The sequence below is a fragment of the Penicillium rubens genome, assembly GCF_028828025.1.
Source record: "Penicillium rubens strain IBT 27055 chromosome Unknown utg000002l_segment0_segment0, whole genome shotgun sequence".
In the NCBI taxonomy this organism is placed as follows: Eukaryota; Fungi; Ascomycota; class Eurotiomycetes; order Eurotiales; family Aspergillaceae; genus Penicillium; species Penicillium rubens.
In genome coordinates this window covers 7,688,082-7,709,349 of record NW_026890600.1, presented here as the reverse complement: position 1 = coordinate 7,709,349, position 21,268 = coordinate 7,688,082, and the positions used below count along the sequence as shown (strand labels likewise).

General features: G+C 50.9%; 8 protein-coding genes across 8 annotated transcripts; 5 read left to right on the top strand and 3 right to left on the bottom strand.

The window, feature by feature from the left end:
- Positions 1-199: 199 nt before the first annotated feature.
- On the bottom strand, positions 200-4,260 carry N7525_005341 (uncharacterized protein; the record flags this gene model as incomplete). Its single annotated transcript, XM_061213367.1, has 3 exons — positions 200-3,426; positions 3,486-3,653; positions 3,702-4,260. 3 exons carry the CDS (start codon positions 4,258-4,260, stop codon positions 200-202), a joined length of 3,954 nt encoding a protein of 1,317 aa, XP_061070388.1.
- An 860-nt stretch (positions 4,261-5,120) lies between these two features.
- Positions 5,121-5,778, bottom strand: N7525_005340 (F1F0 ATP synthase subunit f; the record flags this gene model as incomplete). The annotated part of the gene is made up of 5 exons (XM_061213366.1): positions 5,121-5,146; positions 5,227-5,292; positions 5,348-5,501; positions 5,646-5,660; positions 5,731-5,778. 5 exons carry the CDS (start codon positions 5,776-5,778, stop codon positions 5,121-5,123), a joined length of 309 nt encoding a protein of 102 aa, XP_061070387.1.
- Positions 5,779-6,069: 291 nt separating this feature from the next.
- On the top strand, positions 6,070-6,853 carry N7525_005339 (ETC complex I subunit; the record flags this gene model as incomplete). The annotated part of the gene is made up of 3 exons (XM_002564877.1): positions 6,070-6,308; positions 6,371-6,481; positions 6,544-6,853. 3 exons carry the CDS (start codon positions 6,070-6,072, stop codon positions 6,851-6,853), a joined length of 660 nt encoding a protein of 219 aa, XP_002564923.1.
- Positions 6,854-8,099: 1,246 nt separating this feature from the next.
- Positions 8,100-9,154, top strand: N7525_005338 (deoxyhypusine monooxygenase; the record flags this gene model as incomplete). The annotated part of the gene is made up of 2 exons (XM_002564878.1): positions 8,100-8,569; positions 8,632-9,154. 2 exons carry the CDS (start codon positions 8,100-8,102, stop codon positions 9,152-9,154), a joined length of 993 nt encoding a protein of 330 aa, XP_002564924.1.
- A 132-nt stretch (positions 9,155-9,286) lies between these two features.
- N7525_005337 (DNA-directed RNA polymerase I core subunit RPA12) lies at positions 9,287-9,786 on the bottom strand (the record flags this gene model as incomplete). The annotated part of the gene is made up of 3 exons (XM_002564879.1): positions 9,287-9,305; positions 9,371-9,602; positions 9,672-9,786. The coding sequence occupies 3 exons, from the start codon at positions 9,784-9,786 to the stop codon at positions 9,287-9,289; spliced, it is 366 nt and encodes a 121-aa protein (XP_002564925.1).
- A 353-nt stretch (positions 9,787-10,139) lies between these two features.
- On the top strand, positions 10,140-15,647 carry N7525_005336 (putative sister chromatid cohesion protein Mis4; the record flags this gene model as incomplete). The annotated part of the gene is made up of 4 exons (XM_002564880.2): positions 10,140-10,296; positions 10,357-10,546; positions 10,598-10,734; positions 10,792-15,647. The coding sequence occupies 4 exons, from the start codon at positions 10,140-10,142 to the stop codon at positions 15,645-15,647; spliced, it is 5,340 nt and encodes a 1,779-aa protein (XP_002564926.1).
- A 580-nt stretch (positions 15,648-16,227) lies between these two features.
- On the top strand, positions 16,228-18,531 carry N7525_005335 (putative NADH-ubiquinone oxidoreductase 64 kDa subunit; the record flags this gene model as incomplete). Its single annotated transcript, XM_061213365.1, has 5 exons — positions 16,228-17,041; positions 17,103-17,443; positions 17,503-17,653; positions 17,715-18,446; positions 18,515-18,531. 5 exons carry the CDS (start codon positions 16,228-16,230, stop codon positions 18,529-18,531), a joined length of 2,055 nt encoding a protein of 684 aa, XP_061070386.1.
- A 1,873-nt stretch (positions 18,532-20,404) lies between these two features.
- Positions 20,405-21,094, top strand: N7525_005334 (uncharacterized protein; the record flags this gene model as incomplete). The annotated part of the gene is made up of 1 exon (XM_002564882.2): positions 20,405-21,094. The coding sequence occupies one exon, from the start codon at positions 20,405-20,407 to the stop codon at positions 21,092-21,094; it is 690 nt and encodes a 229-aa protein (XP_002564928.2).
- Positions 21,095-21,268: the final 174 nt, after the last annotated feature.

Sequence of the window (21,268 nt, the reverse complement as noted above, 5' to 3'; positions counted from 1 at the left end):
GCGTGAAGGGGATAGAGGAAGGATCCGAATCGTGGCCCAACTCCAGAAGTAATGAAGTGGGCAATGGCAACAAGGATCTGAAACAAATGTCGATTAGGAATTGGCAAGGATGAACCCAAGTCCTCGCCTCCCAAGATGAACCAGCAAAAAGATGTGAAAGCGCTTTCAGATAACCATATGTTTGGAGAGCCGAAACCTCTTAACGAGGAGTGGGCGGTGGAGTCCAGCCCGTGTGCTGACGGGGTGGCTGTCGTGGGACGGGGTTGGAGGCAGACTTCTTGTTGGCACCGGAACCTTCGTTCGGCTTGTTGTTGATACCCTTGCGGGGTCTCGAATTGGTATTAGCATTGCGGCCTCGAGGCGGGCCAGCCTTTCCTTGGATGATGACAGTCTTTGCCTCAGAGCCACCGGGAAGGAGAATTCTAGCGCGAATATTACCCTGGCCATCCCGATCATCCTGGCCAACCAGGAATGGCTGAATGCTCTGCGATTGCACCTGTTTGAGATTTCTTCCACGGGGGCGTTCTGATGGACGAGTTGCGCTCCAAGAATTCTGGGGAGCCATATTCGGCACGCGAACAGCAGGCAGAGATCCGGGTTCCCGGTCTTCAAACATCTCATCTTGCTCATCGACTTGTCGGACGGCGAAATCGCCATTGCCAGCCTGTGATCCAGCCTTCGTCTGCGGAATAGAGACAGATACAGCGCTAGTTTGGACGGGAAGGGGCTCCTTAGTAGCTGATGTCACAGCTAGGACACTCTTCTTCTGGGTAGGAGTTGTCTTCCCAAGGAGACCGTTAATCTTATCCTGCCACGACATCGCGGTGGAGGAAGCAGGCACCGTGTTACGCGGTGGCGCAGCTGCCATGGAAGCAAAAGTCGGAGGGGGCGCCGGGGCACTCACGGCCTTTGGAGGCAGCTTGACAACGGGCTTGGGAGGCTTAGGGGCGGGAAGGTTCACATTCGGGTGCTTCACGTCTCCATGATGGGCAGGGTGGCTGATTTCCTCAGGAGGAGGAGGCGAAGGACTGCTGCGCTCCTTCTCGGTGACCTGGCGTTTCGACTGCTCAGACGCCGAGGGGAAGAAGCGAGAGCTCCGAGTAGAAACGTTGCTGGCCGGACGAACACCAATATCGGACATGTTGAGACCATCCATAGGAGTATCAATAGTCGTGAGAGGGTTGGCGTGCTGCTTCGCAGCCGCCTTGGCCCTGGCGATGGCTTCATCGTTGTTGACGACTGATTCGGTGACTTGAGTGACGACCCGTCTACCGTCTTCAGTGCAACGGATTTTCTTAAAAGTCTCATGGAAAACCATAGGCGGGGGAGGCGGGGCTGGGGCTCCTCCCTTGCGTCGCTCCTCAAGTCGCTTCAGGAATTCCTTGGCTTCCTGTTTCTCTTTCTCGAAGATGTTTTCGGCGCGTTTATTCCACTCCTTAATGCGAGCCTCCCGTGTGCTGCTGGGCGGTCCGATTGGGCTGGGGCGTCCAATGGGGTTAAGGGATGAGGGATGACGTGTCTCGGGTGACGGCAAAGATTCGGTGGGCTCATTAGGAGCAGAGAAGTTGGGAGGGGTAGACATATTTGGTGAATCCAAGCCGAGTTGGCCTAGAGGGTTTTCACGTGATGCAAAAGTCCCAAGAGGTTGGTCAAAGATGCCGTTCCCAAGAGTTGGAGTGCGGTCACTGCCAAACGGTTTCCACAAATTTTTGGCAGATGTGGATGGTCCAGCAATGTTAGGATGAGACCAGGGTGAAGTAGTAGTCAAATTTCCTTGCCACTGAGTACCTTGCTCCTCGAGCTTTGAATCAGATGTCTTGCTCTGGACAGGTGAATGAGGTTCAGTTTTGAAGTGAGAGGAAGATAGAGGTGCAGGATCTCGATGGGGTTCTTGGTGGGGTGATGAGACACGTCGGTTGAGATGTTTGCTCTCAGATGTCCGCTCATGCGCACCAACGAGTTTCTTGACAGAGTCGGGATGATGCACTTTCATCAAACCATACTGTTTTGGTTCACGATCGGGCTCTGGCACAGGAGGTTTTGGAGGTGAAGAAATAGAGTGAATGGGTTGAGAAGGAAGTTGGGAAGGGGTTTGGGGAGGATGAAGAGAGTGAGGGTGAGGATGAGGTTGAGGTTGAAGAGAGGGGGGGTTGCGTGTCTCGGGGGCCTTTTTCTCTGGCGCAGGACCCATAGCCGCGAGACGTTGCCTAATCCTCTCCTTTTTAGCTGCTTCCTCTTTCTCTTCCTGCTCAATCCTTCGTTGCCTGGCCTCTAGGCGTTTCTCCTTCATAATACGCTCTTGCAGAGCAACAGGGTCCTCCTGAGGTTCTTGCTGAACTTGAGGAACCGCTGCATGTGCTTCCACAGGAGATATACCTACATCAACAGCCGGACGTGCTGTACCATTTGGACCAGACGGAGCAATTTGGTCTTTGCCTTGATGCTGCTCGTGACCCACTATCGCTGAATCACCCAGACCATTCACTTGAGAACCTCTGCGAGCATCATTGTATCTCGGAGGAGCATCGAATCGGCCAACTGACATCCTACGGCCAAACCCTCCGCTTCCTCCGCTCACGTTCGACGATGTGCGACGACGACCCCAACCCATGCCATCCTGATGACTAGACCTGTGCGTCTGGAATGCAGCAGATGGCTCTGCGGGTCCACTTGGATGGTCGTTTGGTCTCTGCAAAACTGCAGGAGCACGCGAGTGTTGGTCATGACGCCAAGATCCTCTCCTGGTTTCACCCACCGGCTCGTACTGGGAAGATCGAGGATTGAAAAGCTGCGGCAAATCTGACTGATCTTTCCACGCACGGTTGAAATCATCCGCTGCAATCTCCTTGGGCGGCATTGCCATTGGGGCATGATGGCCGTCGTCTCTCTGGGGGTATCTCGCGGTCATGCGCTGTTGGTAAGGCTGAACCGGGACATTGACTGGAGACACTCTATCAACAGGAGGCAGAGCGGCCCAGGGAGACTTGGATGGCGGTGCTGGGCTGGTGGAGCTAGATGGAACTTTGTCATTTGTGCCGTTAGAGGAAGCGCTCGCAGTTCTTGCTTGCCGTTCAGCATTAGCTCCAACTTTGAGTACCATACCACGGGACCCCATAGATGCAGCTGGCTTCGGCGCAGTCTTGACAGGCTCCTTCGGAACGCTTGGCTCCACAGGCGGTGACTCCTTGGTCTCCCGATGACCGGGAGCCGGAGGGGGTTCAGTGTGAGGTTGAGTGAGATTGACCTTCGTTCCATCTGTCCACTCGATCGTCTCAGGGGCCCAATCATCTTCATCGTCATCAATATCCGCCCATTTTGCTTCGGAGCTAACAGCCCCATCTTCTTGGATACGAGAAGTCATATGGATTCCGTATTGTTGCTTCAATTCTTCATCCGTCAAGTGGTTCGGAGGGGCGGGCGCAACAGCTACACGGATATCATTGTCAGTCTAAGCAATTCTGTTGCATCGCATGAGAAATACATACGCCGGTTCTTATTCCACACTTGATTCGGATCTGGCCCTGATCCACCAGGCTTGCCTCCGCCTGCTCCAGCCTTCGAAAACGAATCACGCGAGCCCTGTGTAGACTTCGCAACCAAGCGCGGCCGGGAGCTTGGCTGTGGGGTACCGAGTGGTGTTGTAGACGTTGGCGCTGAACAAGTTAGTGCCCATTATGAGAGATGCGTGGCAAAGAACATACCTTTCTCAGGCGCCTTGGATGGTGTTGGGGCCCCCGGAACCTTGTTCACCGAGAACTTGGGAAATGAAACTGGCTTGAACCCTGATGGCTTTTTGAGTGAGCCACTGTGAGTCTGATTCCTGCTATCTGGCCGGCTCGCATCTGATTCCGAACCACCTTGTGATGCTGTATCCTCTCCACCATCCGATGCCGAGGCCAGTCCATTAAGTTCCAGAACTCGCGTCGCAACAACTCCGGCGCCTTGCTTAGAAATATCCTGCGCCCATGTTAGCAAGTGCTTCAGAGCGTATCCAGAAGCAATGCTCACCGTCGTCGAGCCTCCAGCGTCCTTGTCGCCGGCAGCTTTTTCTCCCCGCGAATCAGGAGTGTTCGTTTTCTCATGGTTTTGCTGATCATTTGAATTGTTCGATGTAGTGGTAGCCATTGCGATATGCTCGGTCTTCCCTGCGTCCCCTCCAGCAGATGGATTGTCGTTGGTGCTCGCAGGAACGTCGGAAGGCGAAGGCTCGCCGCCCGACAGGGTCTGATCTACCACATCGCGGTTTTTCTGCTCTGCCATAACAATACTCGATTCTGTTCCGTACAATAATTGCGACCATGTAAGCCAAGTGCCCTGACAGTGGGGAGATAGATCCGGGGATGCAATAGGCAGCTGCAGATCAAACATGCCAGACTCCCAAGACATACCTATCGTCAGATACCAAGGATCGCCACAGTTGCACTGGTTCCTTGACTGGTTGCACCCTGAATATATGGGTTATCACAACCAGGGATGGTATCGGCCAACTCTCTCGGATGTTGATGAGAAAGCCCGCGTCGGGTTGGGCTCGATGTGGAGAGTACGATCGCGGAATCGATAGGCGCGTGGCTTGGGGATATCCGCAGCCCAGGAGGTCCCAGAAGGGATTAGGGCAAAGAAGGAGGGAGTATGCGTAAGGACGGTTGATGACACAAAGATAGTGAGGATGATACGAGGTTCAAGAGTCAACTCGGGTTGAAGCTGAGGGTCGCTGTTTTCGGTTTAGCGTGGCCCGTACGAAAGTTGATGTCTGCCCACACACCTTCACGTTGGATTCTTTTCAAAAGCCCTAATTTTGTGACGTTCTGGTCAGTTTAGAATGTCGTTTTGTTGGATGCTGTCGTTGTTTGCAAATGCTAAACTTCCAAGCATTTATTGATATTTGATATCTGACGTGAAGTTGATATGTGACGAGGAAGTCACTAAAACTTCTACGTAATATGTATACTCCGGGGCTAAATCTACCGCAACTACGAGAGAACGACAAAGGGTAGTAGATCTGAATATTGAAACACAGTGAGATTCTAGAATTCTCGCTAAAGCCACAGTTCTCCCTTGGACTAGGACAGAGGATCCAGTATATACATCAATCCTCCACCTATCTGATGGAAAGGGAAAGCTTAGTGGGGGTGGTTCTTGTGGTGACCTGGTCAAAGAACATCAAGTTAGTGATGTCCCGACTATAAAGAGGGTATATAAGCAGTGTAATAGCCGTGAAATACATACGCAGGTGGAAGTAGTATTCCATGCTGTAACCCAGGATCAGGATACCGCCAATAGCGTGGACAAGGGCTGCGTCGAAATCAGTACTCATATCAATACAAGGGAATAATTGGCAAATACGTACGAACACCGGAGGCGTTCTTGCCACTGAAGTAGCGGGCCTGGTAGCGACCGATGAGACCGGTAGGCTTGACAGGAGCAGCGGGGCCACGGGGAAGACCAGCGTAGAAGGTCACAACACGCTCCATGCGGGCGGCATCCTGGGCGGCACCAATGGCCTTGATTGAGAATATGTCAGTTATGTTGGCGAAAGAGAGACGGCATTTTAATCAAATCGCGGGCTGCACGAAAAACGGCTTCGGGGCGGAACGGGTGTGGAAGGGATGCAGGAAGTCGAAGATGGCAGCGCGTGGGTAACTCACGTTAGGGGAGGCGACCTACAGAGACAGTTAGTATCATATGAGGAGTCGGGTGACTGCGAATAGTCATGAATGGGGGTGCTCTTGCCTTGGGGGGGATCAAGGTCGAGAGACCTCGGCGGGCAATGTAGCTCATCTTGTCTAGGCTGAAGGGGGTCAGAAATTGGTCGCACTGAATAGAGCGGCTCTCAATGAGCTTTCGCAAGGTGGTAGATACGTGGACTTACGTTGATTCGCGGCGCAAGTGAACCAAAGAAAGCTGATGGAGGAGGAAGGAGGAACAAACCGAGCCCTGCGGGTGTTCGGCTTGCCAAGCCCGGCTAAACCCGATTCGGTGGTGTCGTGACCTGCCTGTAATTCGCAACCAAACCACACATGAAGGGAGTCCTCACTGGCAACGACCATTCCCCGCATCCAAAAAGATACAATGTCACTGTTCAGAATTGGGGGTGCTGCTAGCCTTCGGGCCGCCCGGATTGCTGTGCCTGTCAATGCCCGTTTCGTCTCCAGCAATGCCCTCAAGGGCGATCCTTCCGTGAAGACCAGCACTTCGGATGCTCCCACCACGCCTCCCAAGGACAGCTCCTTGCTCACCAAGGAGACCCCCTCCGAGGCCATGGCCCGTCACCAGCCGGATTATGAGGCCACCATTGACCACGGCACCTCGTACGACATTCCCCTTTGGCTCCGTCGCAGATCCTTTCGCTAACTCTTCGACTTCAATTAAGGCAATTTTCCCCTGTGCCCAAGCGCGTCATGGATGGCAGCGAGCCCGGCGCCACTCTCCCCGCGGCAGTTCTCTCTGGAGCCCCTACCGATCTCCAGGCCCGCAATGTCCGGTACGTTACACAAAAGTCGAGCCGTGTCGCCTAGCTCCCACACTAACCCGTGGCTCTTACAGTATCTACCGGCCTACCAAGCCCGCAACACAGTCCGGTACCTACCACCAGCACCACTGGCGCATGGATTGGGATGTCTTGCAGCGGGGTCACCGTTGGGAGAACCCCCTTATGGGCTGGCAGTCGTCTGCCGATGGAATGCAGGGCACCCACCTGAAGTTCAAGTCGAAGGAAGACGCCATTGCTTTTGCCCAGAAGCAGGGCTATGAATACTTTGTCCAGGAACCGAACGAGCGCCGTTTCGTGCCCAAGTCCTACGCCAACAACTTCGTTCACGAGCCGAAGAAGCTCAGACATATCAAGACCAAATGATTTGACTTCGCTGTATCATGTACATATTTGCCAGTTTACCACTCGAACTCAATTCCAAGCACTTCAATATACCGCGTTCTAATATAGTTCATTTTTGCATGTCATGAGTTAGGGCTAACGACTGGTAGCTCCCATTCAATTACCAGGAGCAAAAGGAACGGAAAGGACGTCAACACTGTTATTTCTTTGGAACAATGACACATGTATATCCCTCATGTGCCTTGGGTGAAATCTCATGTTCAAATCAATGTGTTGGTCTTTGATATGACTGACCGGCATCACGACCCTTCCAACTTTGTCAACTTAGTGTGCTCATCATACCAAATCATACAGCATCTGGCTAGAGCATATCAAACTTGATTTAATACCAACATCCCAAGTCCATAAAGGTATAAAACTGGAATGGGGTCTCTCGATGGTACAATATAGGGCTTTCAGTCAATGTATCTATTCCCACTCGGCAGCATTGTACTGTGACATGAGCGCAGATGAGCGAGTGTCTACCTCACTGGCTCAATTTTATTTAATGTTCTGACATTGGAAAAGGTTGCCAAGAAAGCCTGTCCGTCAACCAATGCTTGTAGCTCCAACTGTCCGGTATTTCTCAAAATAGCTGTGCTCGGATCCTGACGTGCTTCCTACGGTATCACCTGTATAGTCACTGAGGCCATTGCATGAGCATAGGGAATACGAGCAAAACTACCTAGAGCCTGCAAAGTATGGGCTAGCTTTAGTCCTAAAGTGCTTCGAGCTGATCCATTCAAGTTTCTATTATTCCAGTAGTAACTGTATGTTTATGACCTCTAAATGTCTCGCGATAGCAAATGTGAGAATCTTATTCGATTATTCGGTCAATTATTGTTTCAAAGATCAAAGGTCTCACTCGAACGTACTTATGGAAGCCTTGGAAGTCTTTATAGCAAGTAAAAAAAGAATTACTACGGAGTTATATATTTTAAGATCAGCGCTCCCATCTACAAGTAGCCACATTCGTCAAGTCTTCACATACACTAATACGTAATTAACAGATCCAAGGGCATCTACATAGGTAGTTAATTTAATTCATAATTACAGACTAGGGCCTTGGCTTACACCGGAAGCATTCAAGACTTAAACGTACGAGCAAAAAGCCCATTGCAAAGGCTGAATGGGCCCCGCCACCCCCCACTCTAAAAATTGATAAGATCAAAAAGATTAACCAACTTTTTCTTTTCTACTTTTATACTCTCTGACTAAACCACTCAAAATGGCCTCCGAAACAGATAATACCGTTCCTACTCTCCGTAAGGTTCTTACCTCCGAATCTGAGCCGCTTGCTCGCCGCTTCCGCGCTCTTTTCTCCCTTAAGCACCTGGCCTGCCTACAACCTCCCACAGACCAGACCCTCCCCGCCATCGAAGCGATCGCCGCAGGTTTCGCATCCCCTTCGGCTCTGCTCAAGCATGAGCTTGCCTACTGCCTCGGTCAAACAAAGAACTTCGAATCTGTCGCATACCTGCAGCATGTGGTGAAAGATACCGAAGAGGATGCGATGTGTCGCCATGAGGCTGCCGAGGCGCTGGGCGCTCTCGGATACGCGGATAGCTTGGACGTCCTCAAGAGATTTAGGGATGATACAAAGGAATTGGATATCATTAGGGAAACTTGCGACATTGCTGTCGACCGGATCCTGTGGGAGAACTCAGAAGAGCGCAAGGCCGAGAAATTGAAGCCTAGGTACGATCTGCGCGGGAGATTATATACCCAGAAATGCTGACATTGAGATATTTGATTTACAGTGATTTCACCTCTATCGACCCTGCTCCCCCCATGCCCATAGAGGCCAGCGCCGAACCCTGCATCCCCGAGCTGGAAAAGACACTGCTTGACACCAAGCTCCCTCTGTTCCAAAGATACCGTGCGATGTTCGGTCTGCGCGACCTTGCCTCGCCCCCAGATCTTCCCACAGCAGTCGACGCCGTCAATGCGCTGGCTAAGGGCCTCAAGGACCCCTCTGCTCTCTTCCGCCATGAAGTTGCCTTCGTCTTCGGACAACTCTGCCACCCTGCCTCAATCCCTAGTCTCACAGCCTCGCTGAGTGACCTGTCTGAAGTAGGAATGGTGCGACACGAAGCGGCGGAAGCCCTTGGCAGCCTGGGCGAGGAAGAGGGTGTGGAGGAGACCTTGAAGAAATTCTTGAATGACCCCGATCAGGTGGTCAGGGACAGTGTCATTGTTGCTCTCGACATGGCAGAATTTGAGAAAAATGGCGAAATTCAATATGCGCTGATCCCGGATAGCGCTGCACCCATTGCTGCATGATGGATATCCTGCGAAAAAAGAAACTTGTCTCGTGACGGTCGTGATTTTAATACTCTTGTCCCGCTAGTTATACAGCCTTTCTCCAAAAATAGACCTTTCCCCACATCTTTTGTACAATCCGTGTCTGCAAGATTAATTGTTCGAGGTTTCCCTGTCGAAATAATCAGTATTTCTTGGACATGTATAGATGTATGCTTTCGAAACGGGTGGGCATACTTGAATCCGCAGACACATCTGTAGAACACAGTACTTCCTTCATCGGCACTGCGCAGTTGCACCGTAGTGTAGAACATCTGCTTCCTCCCACACTCGCTACATGTACGATCGATGATAGCCTCAGTCTTCCGGTCCTCTGCTGACAGGGTCTGGACTGCTGATCGTTTGGCTCTCAGTGATGAGGGGAACGAGGAGGGCTTGGACTCAGACACGGTTGTTTGGGGGATTGTATCTGTAAATAGAAGTTAGCAATGAACTGTCTAGCAGCAGTGGAAGAACCAGAAGGATTTTATCCACCCACCTTTATTCCGAGTGCCGCAGACATCACAGTGCAGAATCGCATCCGCATTGCCGGTAGATTCTCGAAGGAGATTACCACAATCTGTGCAGAAAATCAAGGAACCAATGGCAGACATATTGATGACCGTAAAATTGACCTTGCGATCTGAAATCTGCAGAAGATCAAGGGTGCAAGTAAAACAAATCGGGCCTTATGCAGCGAATAATCTATGCAACTTTTTTTTTTGACGCACGAGCCTCCACATAGGCGGTCACAGGCGGCAGTAGAGGTGCCGTCACCCATACGGAATTCATGAACGCATTTGATTGTAGCTCAGCTCATTTTCTTTCAGATTCTGGCTTTTTTCCTTTTTTAAATTACATAAATGATCTAGAGATATCATAAGGCGCTTGCCTTCTTTGCCATGTCTCTACCAGGAGCATGTCAACTTTGTGACTCGCGCCTACTTCTTTTGACTTAACCGCGACCATGGATCAGAATGGACGACCGGCCGTCCAGGTGGTCATCAACGGCCATGATCAGATGCCATATGGCTCCAATATGCAGTTTCGGAATCAAAGGCCGCTATCTGTGGATGAAGCACTGCAGTACTCATCCATGTCCAGCGCGCCTGTCTTTGGTCTCGGTTCGTTTATTGTCTTTCATCTTCAGTTCTGCTCAATTTACTAACAGTTTGTATGTGCAGACTGTATCCTACGCCCCGATGTTGGTCGACCTTCGAATACCACTTCTATAAACCATGTCCTCCAAGAAGGCCGCAAAACACTGGGTGAACTTGACATGGAAATGCAATCTGGACGAGATGAGTCTGGTCGTTTAGAGACGTCTCGGGAATATATTCAACAGTTGCTGGATGGTGACCAGCTGACAGAATTGTAAGGGAACTGGAAGTTCTTGAAGCGCAGTCAACTAATTTGGTTTTATAGCAAATTCAAGTTTCCTCAAGTTCCTACGCGAAGTCAACAATTGCGCCCAAACGATCCTGATGGTGCTACTTCCGGTCACAATAGCCTTGGCTCCTTCGCACGGTTGATGCTGAGCTCTACGGACATCGCATTCAGATGTAAGCCCTAAGATGCCATTGACGGTTGTATATAGTTAATTGACTGACCGGCCGCAGATCCCGAAGCACCGTCAAAGACAAAACCCGAAAATAAAGACATCACGCCGAAGACGGCTGCTTCGTTGAATCAGCGCGCATACGTTGCGAACAAGTCGAACCCGGCATCTTTCCCGGCCTCTTTTGAGCAGAATCGTCCTCCTACATCGAGCCAACTCTCCGTCGTTATTCCTACCAAACCAGTACCCCAGCACAGCGATCACGCGAATGCGAAGAAGCTCCAATTGAAAGCCCATGACCAAGACGCCATGGCGGCGGTGCGACTCAAGGACCAAAAAGAGGAAGCAGATGCAGCCTTGCAAAAGCTTCAAGATCTTCTTCACGAGGTTTTTGAAGCAGAAGATCAAATAGAACCCGATACTTCGACTCCCCCAACCTCTGACACGCCAAACCCCATTTTCGTGAACCCAACATCTTTAGAGGTGCATGGGTTGATACTATCGTCTGATGCCCACACCCGCCTCCAGAAAGCCCTTCGGAAAGTTGCAGGGTTTGACCGACTCCAGGACATACCGTCTGACTATCTCAACCGCATTCAAAAGCTGTGTGAAAAGCCAATCATTGCTGCTCAAACCCCTGACATAGGGTTAGGCGATTCATTCAGTGAACTTGAGTCCCAGGAATGGCTGGGTAAGACCGAGGATGTGTTGAACGCACTATTTGCAATCGGAACGCTGCTGCAGACGATGTCTGGGCGTCAGACCGAGCGAGATCTTTGCCCAGAAGATCTCATTGAGGCCATTCCCGCCGTTCTCAATCAAGTATTTGACCATTGCATTATTCCCGCAGTGGAATCGCGCCCAGGTGGCAGAGATGGCCAGCATTTCCACTTCTTCTCCGCCCAAAAACGGATCATTGGCGCTCTTGTTCACCAGAGCAAGAAAGTCCTCACTCTTTTTGCAGACTTCTTATCACGCATTGATGTCTCCGAGGGGACGATCACGGCTGCGGAATTCTTCGCTGCGAAGCTAATATTTGTGGAAAATGCGCACAATGACAAAGACTCTGCTCTGGGATATCAGAAGTACGAGCCTGCGAGACGTGGTGCGATGGATGTGCTTGCAAAGGTGTTTTCCAAATACCCCGAGCAGCGTCCGTTCATCCTGGATGAGATTCTGGTCTCATTGGAGAAACTTCCCACCACACGTCAGAATGCCCGGCAGTTCAAAGTTGCGGATGGAAAAAACATCCAATTACTCACCGCACTAGTCTTGCAGCTTGTCCAGACAACTGCATTAGAGACACCTTCGCGACCAAAGAGCGAACGTCGAATCAAAGCACAAGCTGATGACGATGACGACGAGCTTATGGACGATGGCGAAGACCATGCCAACGGTGAGTCTGATGATGATGAGTCCGACGAATCGCTGGAACGCCTAGCGAACAAGTCCAACCGACTCTACGACAATGCCATGCGCTCCGCACAATACATTGTGAACTTCATCGTCCAGCGTGCTATGAACTCGACGAAGACTGGTGACCAGCCATACCGGAATATTCTGGACCTTTTCACTCAGGATCTGATCAATGTACTGGGCTCGGCCGATTGGCCGGCTGCAGAACTGCTTCTCCGGATCTTGGCCTTGCGCATGATTCAAATCACCGACCAAGATAAAAGCGCGGCGACTGCGAAGAGCATGGCACTTGAGCTACTTGGCTGGATGGGTTCTGCTATCTCAGATCTGATAGCAACCGCTCAGCACATGCTCCCGGCTCTGGAAGATTCAGACAGTGAATTGACTGATTATCTCAAACAACAATTTGAGGAGTTTTCTTCTGGTGCACTGCATCACCAAGACCTCATCACTCCAACGGGTCCGTATAGGATTGCGCTCGAGCACCTTTTGCAAGACAAGAATTCCGACAATTGGCAACTGACCAGCGCGCGGGGGTACTACTTGGCTCAATGGGCCAAAACAGCCTGCGCCCTATACTATAACTCCGAGAATCAGGAAGAAATTGCACACGACGAGGTGACTGATGGCTTGGTTACTCTTTTAACAAGATCCTTCTCAGACCCACGCTGGTTGGAGACCCATAAAGAATTCGACAAAGTTCCAAACGTGCATGGAAAATTCGCTTATATCCTCACGGTCTTGAATTCCAACTTTGGCAAAGCATTCGACACCATTCTCAAAGTTCTTTTGGCCTCTTTCCTTGGTGACTCGGCCAAGGTTCGCAGCCGCAGTTTGAAAAGTGTCATCTACATGCTTGAGAAAGACCCCAACCTTCTTGACAGAGACCCTTCAGTTTTGCGCGTAATACACCGGTGCACGACAGATGCCTCACCCATGGTTCGTGATTCTGCATTACAGTTGATCGGACAATGCATTGGTTTGAAGCCTAAGCTCGAAGAAGAAGGGTGCCGAAGCATTTTGGCATGTGCAGCTGATCAAACAGCTGGTGTCCGGAAACGCTGCATTGGGCTTTTGAAGGAACTTTACCACAAAACGTCTCGGAAGGAATTGAAGCTGGCCATTCTCGACAGTTTCCTCCAACGTACAGGCGACCTTGAGGAGAGCGTGGCATCTTTGGCTCGTCAAACCTTTGAGGAAATATGGCTCGTTCCATTCCACGAATCCATTGATTCCTCGTCTGAAGGGCCAAAACTGAAAATAGCACTCGGAGAGCAGGTCGGCCTCATCATTGGCCTGACGGAGCGCAGTGAAACTGCCCTGGAGTCTCTTAGCGTCTGCCTGAAAGGGGTCCTGTCGGACAAGTCCAAGTCCGCGGCATTGAACTTCAAAGTTTGCAAGGCGATGGTTTCTACCATGTTTCAGAGACTGGTGGAGGATTCAGATGGATCCAGCAAGGAATTCCAGCAAGCTCTGTTACAGACCATCACTGTCTTTGCCAAGTCGAATGCGAAGCTGTTTACCCCGGATCAGCTGGAGGCCCTTCATCCTTACATTGGACATCTTTCTACCGCAGATGATCTCTTCATATTTCGATCGGTTGTGGTTATCTATCGCTGCGTCTTGCCATTTTTATCATCGTCCCATAATACCCTTCTGAAAGAAGTGCAGAATGACCTTTTCAAGAGCGTTGCCAAGCTCGCCCGCGCGGAGTTGAACGAAGTCATGGCTTGTTTGTGGACCATTAACAGTGTTCTGCAAAATACGAACAGACTGGTGAAGTTGACAGTTTCAGTACTGAAACCATTGCAACAATATAAGAGTGTTGATCTCTCCTCGACTACACACGCTGCAATCCTGGCCCGTGCCAAGAGTTATATTCGCATCGCGGGTTGTGTTGGACGGCATTGCGATCTTGAGAAGTATGCGTCTCATTTCAAGAGTGAATTCCCCACCTGGGCCGGTGGCTCAGTTGCGGGCCTGATGATTGACTCCATTATTCCCTTCACTGCATCAAATTCACCCTTTGAGCTGAGGGTCATGGCTCTCGAAAGCTTGGGATCCATATGCCAGTCTTGGCCTGGTCAATTCGGCAGAGAACGCACACGGCAGACCTTCGCTCAGGCTTTCAAGGAAGATGCGCCAAGCCTACAAAACATCGTTCTCCGATCATTTGCAGACTTCTTTGCCATCCATGAAGGCAAGTCCGAGAAGGCCGTCATGCCAACTGCAGAAGCCGCTGCCCAGGAAGACAACACCAGGCTGGGTGGTTCTTTAAAAGCTAGCGACAACGATGGAGCTGCTGCTTTGATCGCCCAACACTTCCTCTCAAACATGCTTCAGGTGGCACAGTCGCGCCAGGATACTTATTCACTGACTGCCATTGAACTTATTGCGAGTATCAATAGGCAGGGATTAGTACACCCAAAGGAATGTGCGGGTGTTCTCGTCTCTCTGGAGACTTCTACAGTCCCTGCAATTGCGAAGATCGCTTTCGACACGCACAAAATGCTCCACCAACAATACGAGTCCATGTTTGAGCGAGAATACATGCGCGCTGTGCAGGAGGCCTTCTATTATCAGCGTGATATTGTTGGCGACTCCAATGGCGCTAATGCTCGGCCTTACGTCTCGAAGCTCGCACCGTTGTTTGAGATTGTCAAAATCAGCAACAGTCGGTACCAGAAAAAGTTCCTCGCGAATATTTGCTCCAAGATCAACTTCGAACCGAAGAAATTGGATGTGACTGGCAATCCCCCAGAACATCTTTTGCTAGCACGCTTCATCTCCCAAAACCTGGCCTATTTCGACTACGGTCAATTGGCTGAATTGGTGCCCACCATCGCTTGTATGGAGCGTATCGTTTCTTCGACTGGCACTATTGTTGCACACGCGATTGAGACGGACATATCCCCGACCCCGATTGGTCCGCCTCAGTTAGATGCATCAAATGACACGGCGCCAGGGTTTGCACCTGAGGTGCCTCAATCGACGATCGTACCGCAACAAGTCAACCCTGCGACCTTGAGATTGCTGGCAACTGCTGCTGCATCATTGTCAATGCTCTGGGAAGCCCGAACTCACCTTCGTCGTCTGTACGGAATCAGTGCCCACAGCAAGAACAAGGAAGGGAAACCTGCAACAAAGGATCTCAATAAAACTGCCACGAAGGTGCACGGTGTGACTGGTGACAAGTTCTGGGAAGCCATTGCCAGGAACATGACAGCCCTAGATAGCGAGGAAGCGATGCACCAAAAATGCCGAGAGTTTGCAACCCTACTCTCCATCGACGAGGAGTTCAGGGTGGATGGAGACGAGGACGCAGAAGGGGATAGCCTGGACGCTATCGGAGATATCGACGAGACGGTGGCTCCACGGCCCATGAAGCGCAAGAGCTCCGTCTCCAGCTCGAACCTCAGCAAGCGACCCAAGGGCCGGAAGAGTTCAACCGGAAAGAAGAAGTCCAGCGCTGAGCCGGACGAGGACCTGGATTGGGACTGATTTCGCGTAGCCACATCATCATACAGGGGATTTTTTATTTTTTCTTAATTTGCATGTCAAGCGAGGTCGGCGTCTATTTATTTTCCTCTGCACAGGAGCCATCGGAGAAGGGCCTTTTTATTATTTTATTTTTCGAGACCGAAATGGGTGGTTGCTATGTTTATGCCCTTTTTCATACACGCTCTGAGAGCTCGGCCCGATATCCACTCCCCTTAGTTATGAGTATATAATAGAATTCCACGGATTCGTTTTCCATTGGTACACAAAATAGTGACTTATCTAGATATAGTTGTCGGTGAATCTACAACGGAGCCCGGAGCTGTCGTATGAGTTCAAAGTTTTGATGCCGGGTTCCCGAGTAGCTCCTGGCACGTGACGTCTCCAGGATGACGTCGCCGACGATAGTTCCGTATCCTTGTTCCAGGTTCATAACTCTTGTGAGGTAAACGTCTCTTTTTTCTTTTTGGTTTCAGATTGCTTCAAAGTCGCTCGTTATTTGAGTGCATGGGCGGACCATGAGCTGCTTCATCTCTTCCCATCGCTGAACATCCTCTAAACAAGCTCCCCTCCTGTTATGACAATGCTGAACGCGATGCTGCGCCGGACCCGTGCGGACGGCGTCGCACTGAAGTCAATGGGATCATTACCAGGCCGGATTCATACCCCGAAGGCATTTTTTATATTCCGCCAACCTCTGTCCCGCTCCTTACACACTCCTTGTCGGCGACCGGCCCTCCAATGGCGAGCCTTGGAGCCGGTCTCGATGCCGATCCGATTTAAATCAGAAACCGCAGCTAAAGCTGCATCTTGGAAACAATCCCGCACTATTACTGCTATACGCAAAGTCTTTACATTCTGCGGGTTCTTCATTATCACCACCGGCGCCGTGGTAGTCGCCTTCTTCATCTACGATGCTAGTACATACCGCGAAGGTGTCAGTGCGATGGATATCCCAGTCTCGGAATTGGCCCTCAATCCTCGACTGGGAGGCCCAAAAAACCTGCCAATTGCCGATGTGCTGGTTGGCGACCATGATTCGGAAGCTATGCTTCTGCAGAAGGATAAGCCTCGTCTGGTTATCCTGGGAACGGGTTGGGGTAGCATCGCGCTCCTCAAGAACTTGAACCCTGCCGATTACCATGTTACTGTTGTTTCCCCCACTAACTATTTCCTGTTTACCCCCATGTTACCTTCTGCTACGGTTGGAACCTTGGGTCTTCGGTCACTGGTCGAGCCCGTTCGGCGCATTATTGACCAGATTAATGGTCACTTCCTCAAGGCTTCCGCGGTTGATGTTGATTTCTCTGGGAAGCTGGTGGAAGTATCCCAAGTTGGGCAAGATGGCCAGACAAAGAACTTCTATCTTCCATACGACAAGCTTGTTATCGGAGTCGGTATGTTGTGCCAAAGTACGAGCTGGCTCAAGTTCCAAATATTGACATTTCTATGTACCAGGCTGCGTAACGAACCCGCACGGCGTGAAAGGCCTTGAAAACTGTAACTTCTTGAAGACAATTGACGATGCTCGTCAAATCAAGAACAAGATTCTAGACAATATGGAGCTAGCGTGTCTCCCCACCACCTCTGACGAAGAGCGCAGACGACTGCTGTCCTTTGTGGTATGTGGAGGTGGTCCAACCGGTGTTGAATTTGCTGCCGAGCTGTTTGATCTCCTAAATGAAGATCTGCTTCACTCTTTCCCTCGCATTGTACGAAACGAGATCTCTGTCCATATCATCCAAAGTCGAACCCACATCCTGAACACTTACGACGAAGCACTCTCTAAGTATGCTGAGGTATGTTTTCTCCATATCTGAACCCTTCTTGGCATTGATCTGATATTAACGACTTATAGCGTCGGTTCACTCGCGATGGCGTTGAGGTGTTGACCAACGCCCGTGTCAAGGAAGTGCGTGGCGACCGGGTTCTCTTCACCCAAGTGGAAGACGGCAAGACCGTCGTAAAAGAAATCCCTACTGGATTCTGCTTGTGGTCCACTGGAGTTTGTTAGTGCACCAACCACATTACTCAACGTACTGGATCTGACAACAACTGACATCTTTTTAGCTCGAGCCCCGATTTGCGAAACGCTCTCTGGCAGATTGGAATGCCAAAACAACAAACACGCCCTCGAGACCGACTCCCATCTCCGCGTGATTGGCGCACCCCTGGGCGACGTCTACGCAATCGGCGATTGCGCAACAGTCCAGAACAACATCGCAGACAACATCGTCAGGTTCCTCCGCACCGTTGCCTGGGAGAAAGGCCGCGACCCCGAGAAAGTGCACCTCACTTTTTCCGAATGGACTGAATTCGCCACTCGGGTTAGGAAACGCTTCCCGCAAGCCACGAACCATCTCCGTCGCCTGGATCGGCTCTTCGAGCAGTACGACAAGGATCACTCCGGCACTCTCGACTACGGCGAGCTGTCCGAGCTCCTGCACCAAATTGACACCAAACTCACTTCCCTGCCTGCCACTGCCCAACGTGCTAACCAGCAGGGCGTGTACCTGGGCCGTAAACTGACCAAGATTGCCGCCGCGCTTCCAGGTCTCAAGGCCAACGAGATCGACTACGGTGACCTCGACGAGGCTGTCTACAAGGCCTTTAAGTACAAGCACCTCGGAAGCTTGGCGTACATCAGCAACGCCGCTGTCTTTGACTTTGGTGGTATGAGCTTTAGCGGCGGTGTCATTGCTATGTATCTTTGGCGCAGTATCTACTTCGCTGAGAGTGTCAGCTTCCGCACGCGGTGTATGCTGGCCATGGATTGGGGCAAGAGAGCGCTATTTGGAAGAGGTATGTCTTTTGTTTTCTTATTATTTCTCCATCAATGTTCGTGCTTTGCTAATGCTTTCAATCTCCAGATCTCATGAGTTTTTAAGGTCATGAGTTTTTAAGGAAGCTAATGTTGGCCTTCACTCGTGTTCCGTCATTGGTCGTTGATCCAGAGACATCTGGGTTGGATTTTTGTTTTCGATATTCGGCAGGCAACGGCGGACCTGTAAATTACTGTATCCGGTTAGTTTTGCCATTTTGGGCTTAGTACCTCAACAGCTGTCCCGTAACCTCACTTCAATGCTCTCCGACATAAAAGACCCGTCTTCGCTGCTCTTCCTCCCTTTCTCTCACTTTTCCATTATTCTGCCTCTCTATCTTGCACTCATCGCCGCCCCATTTCTTTTACTCTAGCCCCCACCGACTACCGCGCATTTGCTTTCAGCCCCGACGCACTGCCCCTTTCATTTTACCGGAGATGTCGCTCGATCCGACCCCCAGCTCGTTCTCGCCCCTAGAATGGAGCGTCGCCTAGGGGCAGAATCGCTGGGATGATCCAGCCTACAGCCGCATTGTGTGATTTCGTGTCGATACTCCTACTAAAGAGAGTGACTGTCAATGCTACGAAGCTACATATGTATCTAGGTCTCTATCTGATAGTGCGTATTGCTCGTCTCTAAGCCCGCCAGCCTCCTTCATATCTGCAATGTGTCGGTATACGTTCAATACCGCATGCCCCGCTTCGTCCGCCCCATCTAAGGTTACATTACACTACCCCCGACAGACTGGGATCTCGGTTACCTAGTCGCCAATAGCCTAGTCGCTAATACCGTAGCGCCCATATATCGTTATTGTCGGTCTCTCCGGTCGCTCCACACCCAGTCGATAAATATTCGTAAGCACGGCTCGGTGATATAGGCCAATAACGAAAATACCGCACTCTCGGTCTCAGTCGAGACCATATTGCGGCTAATGCTAGACTACGACTGCGAAAACCATACCACGATCCCACCGTCACCTATCGAATAGCTAATAGGATGATAACTAGCCGATGACTAGTGTGGCTATATATCATAGCGTTATCGATCGAATAGAGAATAGGCTAATAACTAGTGCGGGTATAACAAGGGCCATCCGCGAGGGAAGAGGAAATTTTTACCGGTTAACTATATCCCGTGGTTGTTAGCCGTGAAACTAGCATAGTCTCTTATATCCTTAGCTAGGCCAGATACGTCCTCGCGATTTCGGGCTCCCGCGAGGGGAGATCCCGATTTGCGTGCAGTTCTTAATTAATCTGATATCGAAATAGAGAGGATAGCTATAGTACAAAACGGCCGGGTCATACACGCACAAGGCAGATCTATATATACATCGCGACTCGAGTCTCCCAGATAGAACTATTACTAATATGCCTTAAAGCCAGCGTACGTCTTTGGCTATAGGTATGTCGGGCTACTCACGCAGCCGCGATCAGCGAGCTTAATTAAAGTTATCCACCGGAGAATCTAGACCGGCGCCCGTTGGTAGAGGCTGCTAGTGACTTATATCTGGCTTTTATACTAGCAGAACTAGATTTGCATCATTCAGGTAGGCGCGACTATCCTCTCTGTTCGGATTGTTCCCCTTACACACAATAGGCCCGCCCGTTGCCGTAACTAACAAGCTGGAGTTGCACCGATACCGTACCCCGTCGTTAGGAGCCTGTGACGAGACCGACAAGGATCCTACTCCGCCCGAAGTCAGCGTTCCTTGCACGCATGTCTTACTACCACCCTCGCCGAAGGCCTGCCTTCGCACTCATGACTACTAGGAGGATACTTCAAACTACACGCCATCTACCAATCTACAGCCAATTCGCCCGCCCAAGCGTTACCCGCCCGACCTTCTTTCGCTTTCCCTTCGAACCTCCCTCACGTCTCGCAAAGTCCTTATCTACATCACATTTCAACACAATCAGGAGTCTCTCAACATCCACCACAATGGCCTCTCGCTCAAAGCGCGATCCCACAATGTATTCCTTTATAAATGGGGCTGATCTGGTCGAGGGACTTCTCAAGGAGGATGGATTCACAACCTGGGGCTTCGTGATCTTTCGTTGCACGTACCACAATGACTCTGACTGGGAGAACTTCATGGCTCGCATGGTCGGCGCCGTCTCAGAAGACCTCAAGGAATACAGTGGCCTTGATCTCCTCGACACATTCGCCCCAACGGTCTTGGAAGACCCCTCCTTTGAGGGTGCCACGGTTGCCACCCTACGCGAGCACTTCCATCAGTGGAAGAAGACTGCATTAAAAGAGGAACAGGGCGTGAGCGAAGACTACACTCCAACGAGCGGCCGATACCGCTTCTTCATCACCGTGGACCAGGAGGCTATGGAGTCCGTTCTAAATACCCCCTTGGGAGGGTTCGAAGAATATGAATTAGGGCATGTCCGCATGGTTAATGCTGAATGGAAATGGACAGATGTGCCTGAAGAGGACTCTGAGGACGAGGATATATCAGAGCCTGAGGAGTTCGAGCCCCTTGAAGGGTGTACTGAGGATGACGTGGGCTGGATGAACATACGCTGGCGTATTGTGCAGCTTCCGGGATTCCACAAGATGACTGAGATTGATGACTGGCAGGCGTATTATGTCCGGTATCCGGGGATCGCGGACATAAATTGATATCTACCCGTGCTAGAAACAGGATTTGGTATACCTAGCACTATTAAACAGTTTCTTCAATCGCGTTTGGGTTGAATGAGCTAGTAGCCTGGGCGCCGCGCTAGCTGGACGTCTAAAGTTACGGGTGGAAAGGCGGCCGTTTCTGGCGCCAAAAGTGGTCATTTTCGGCGTCAT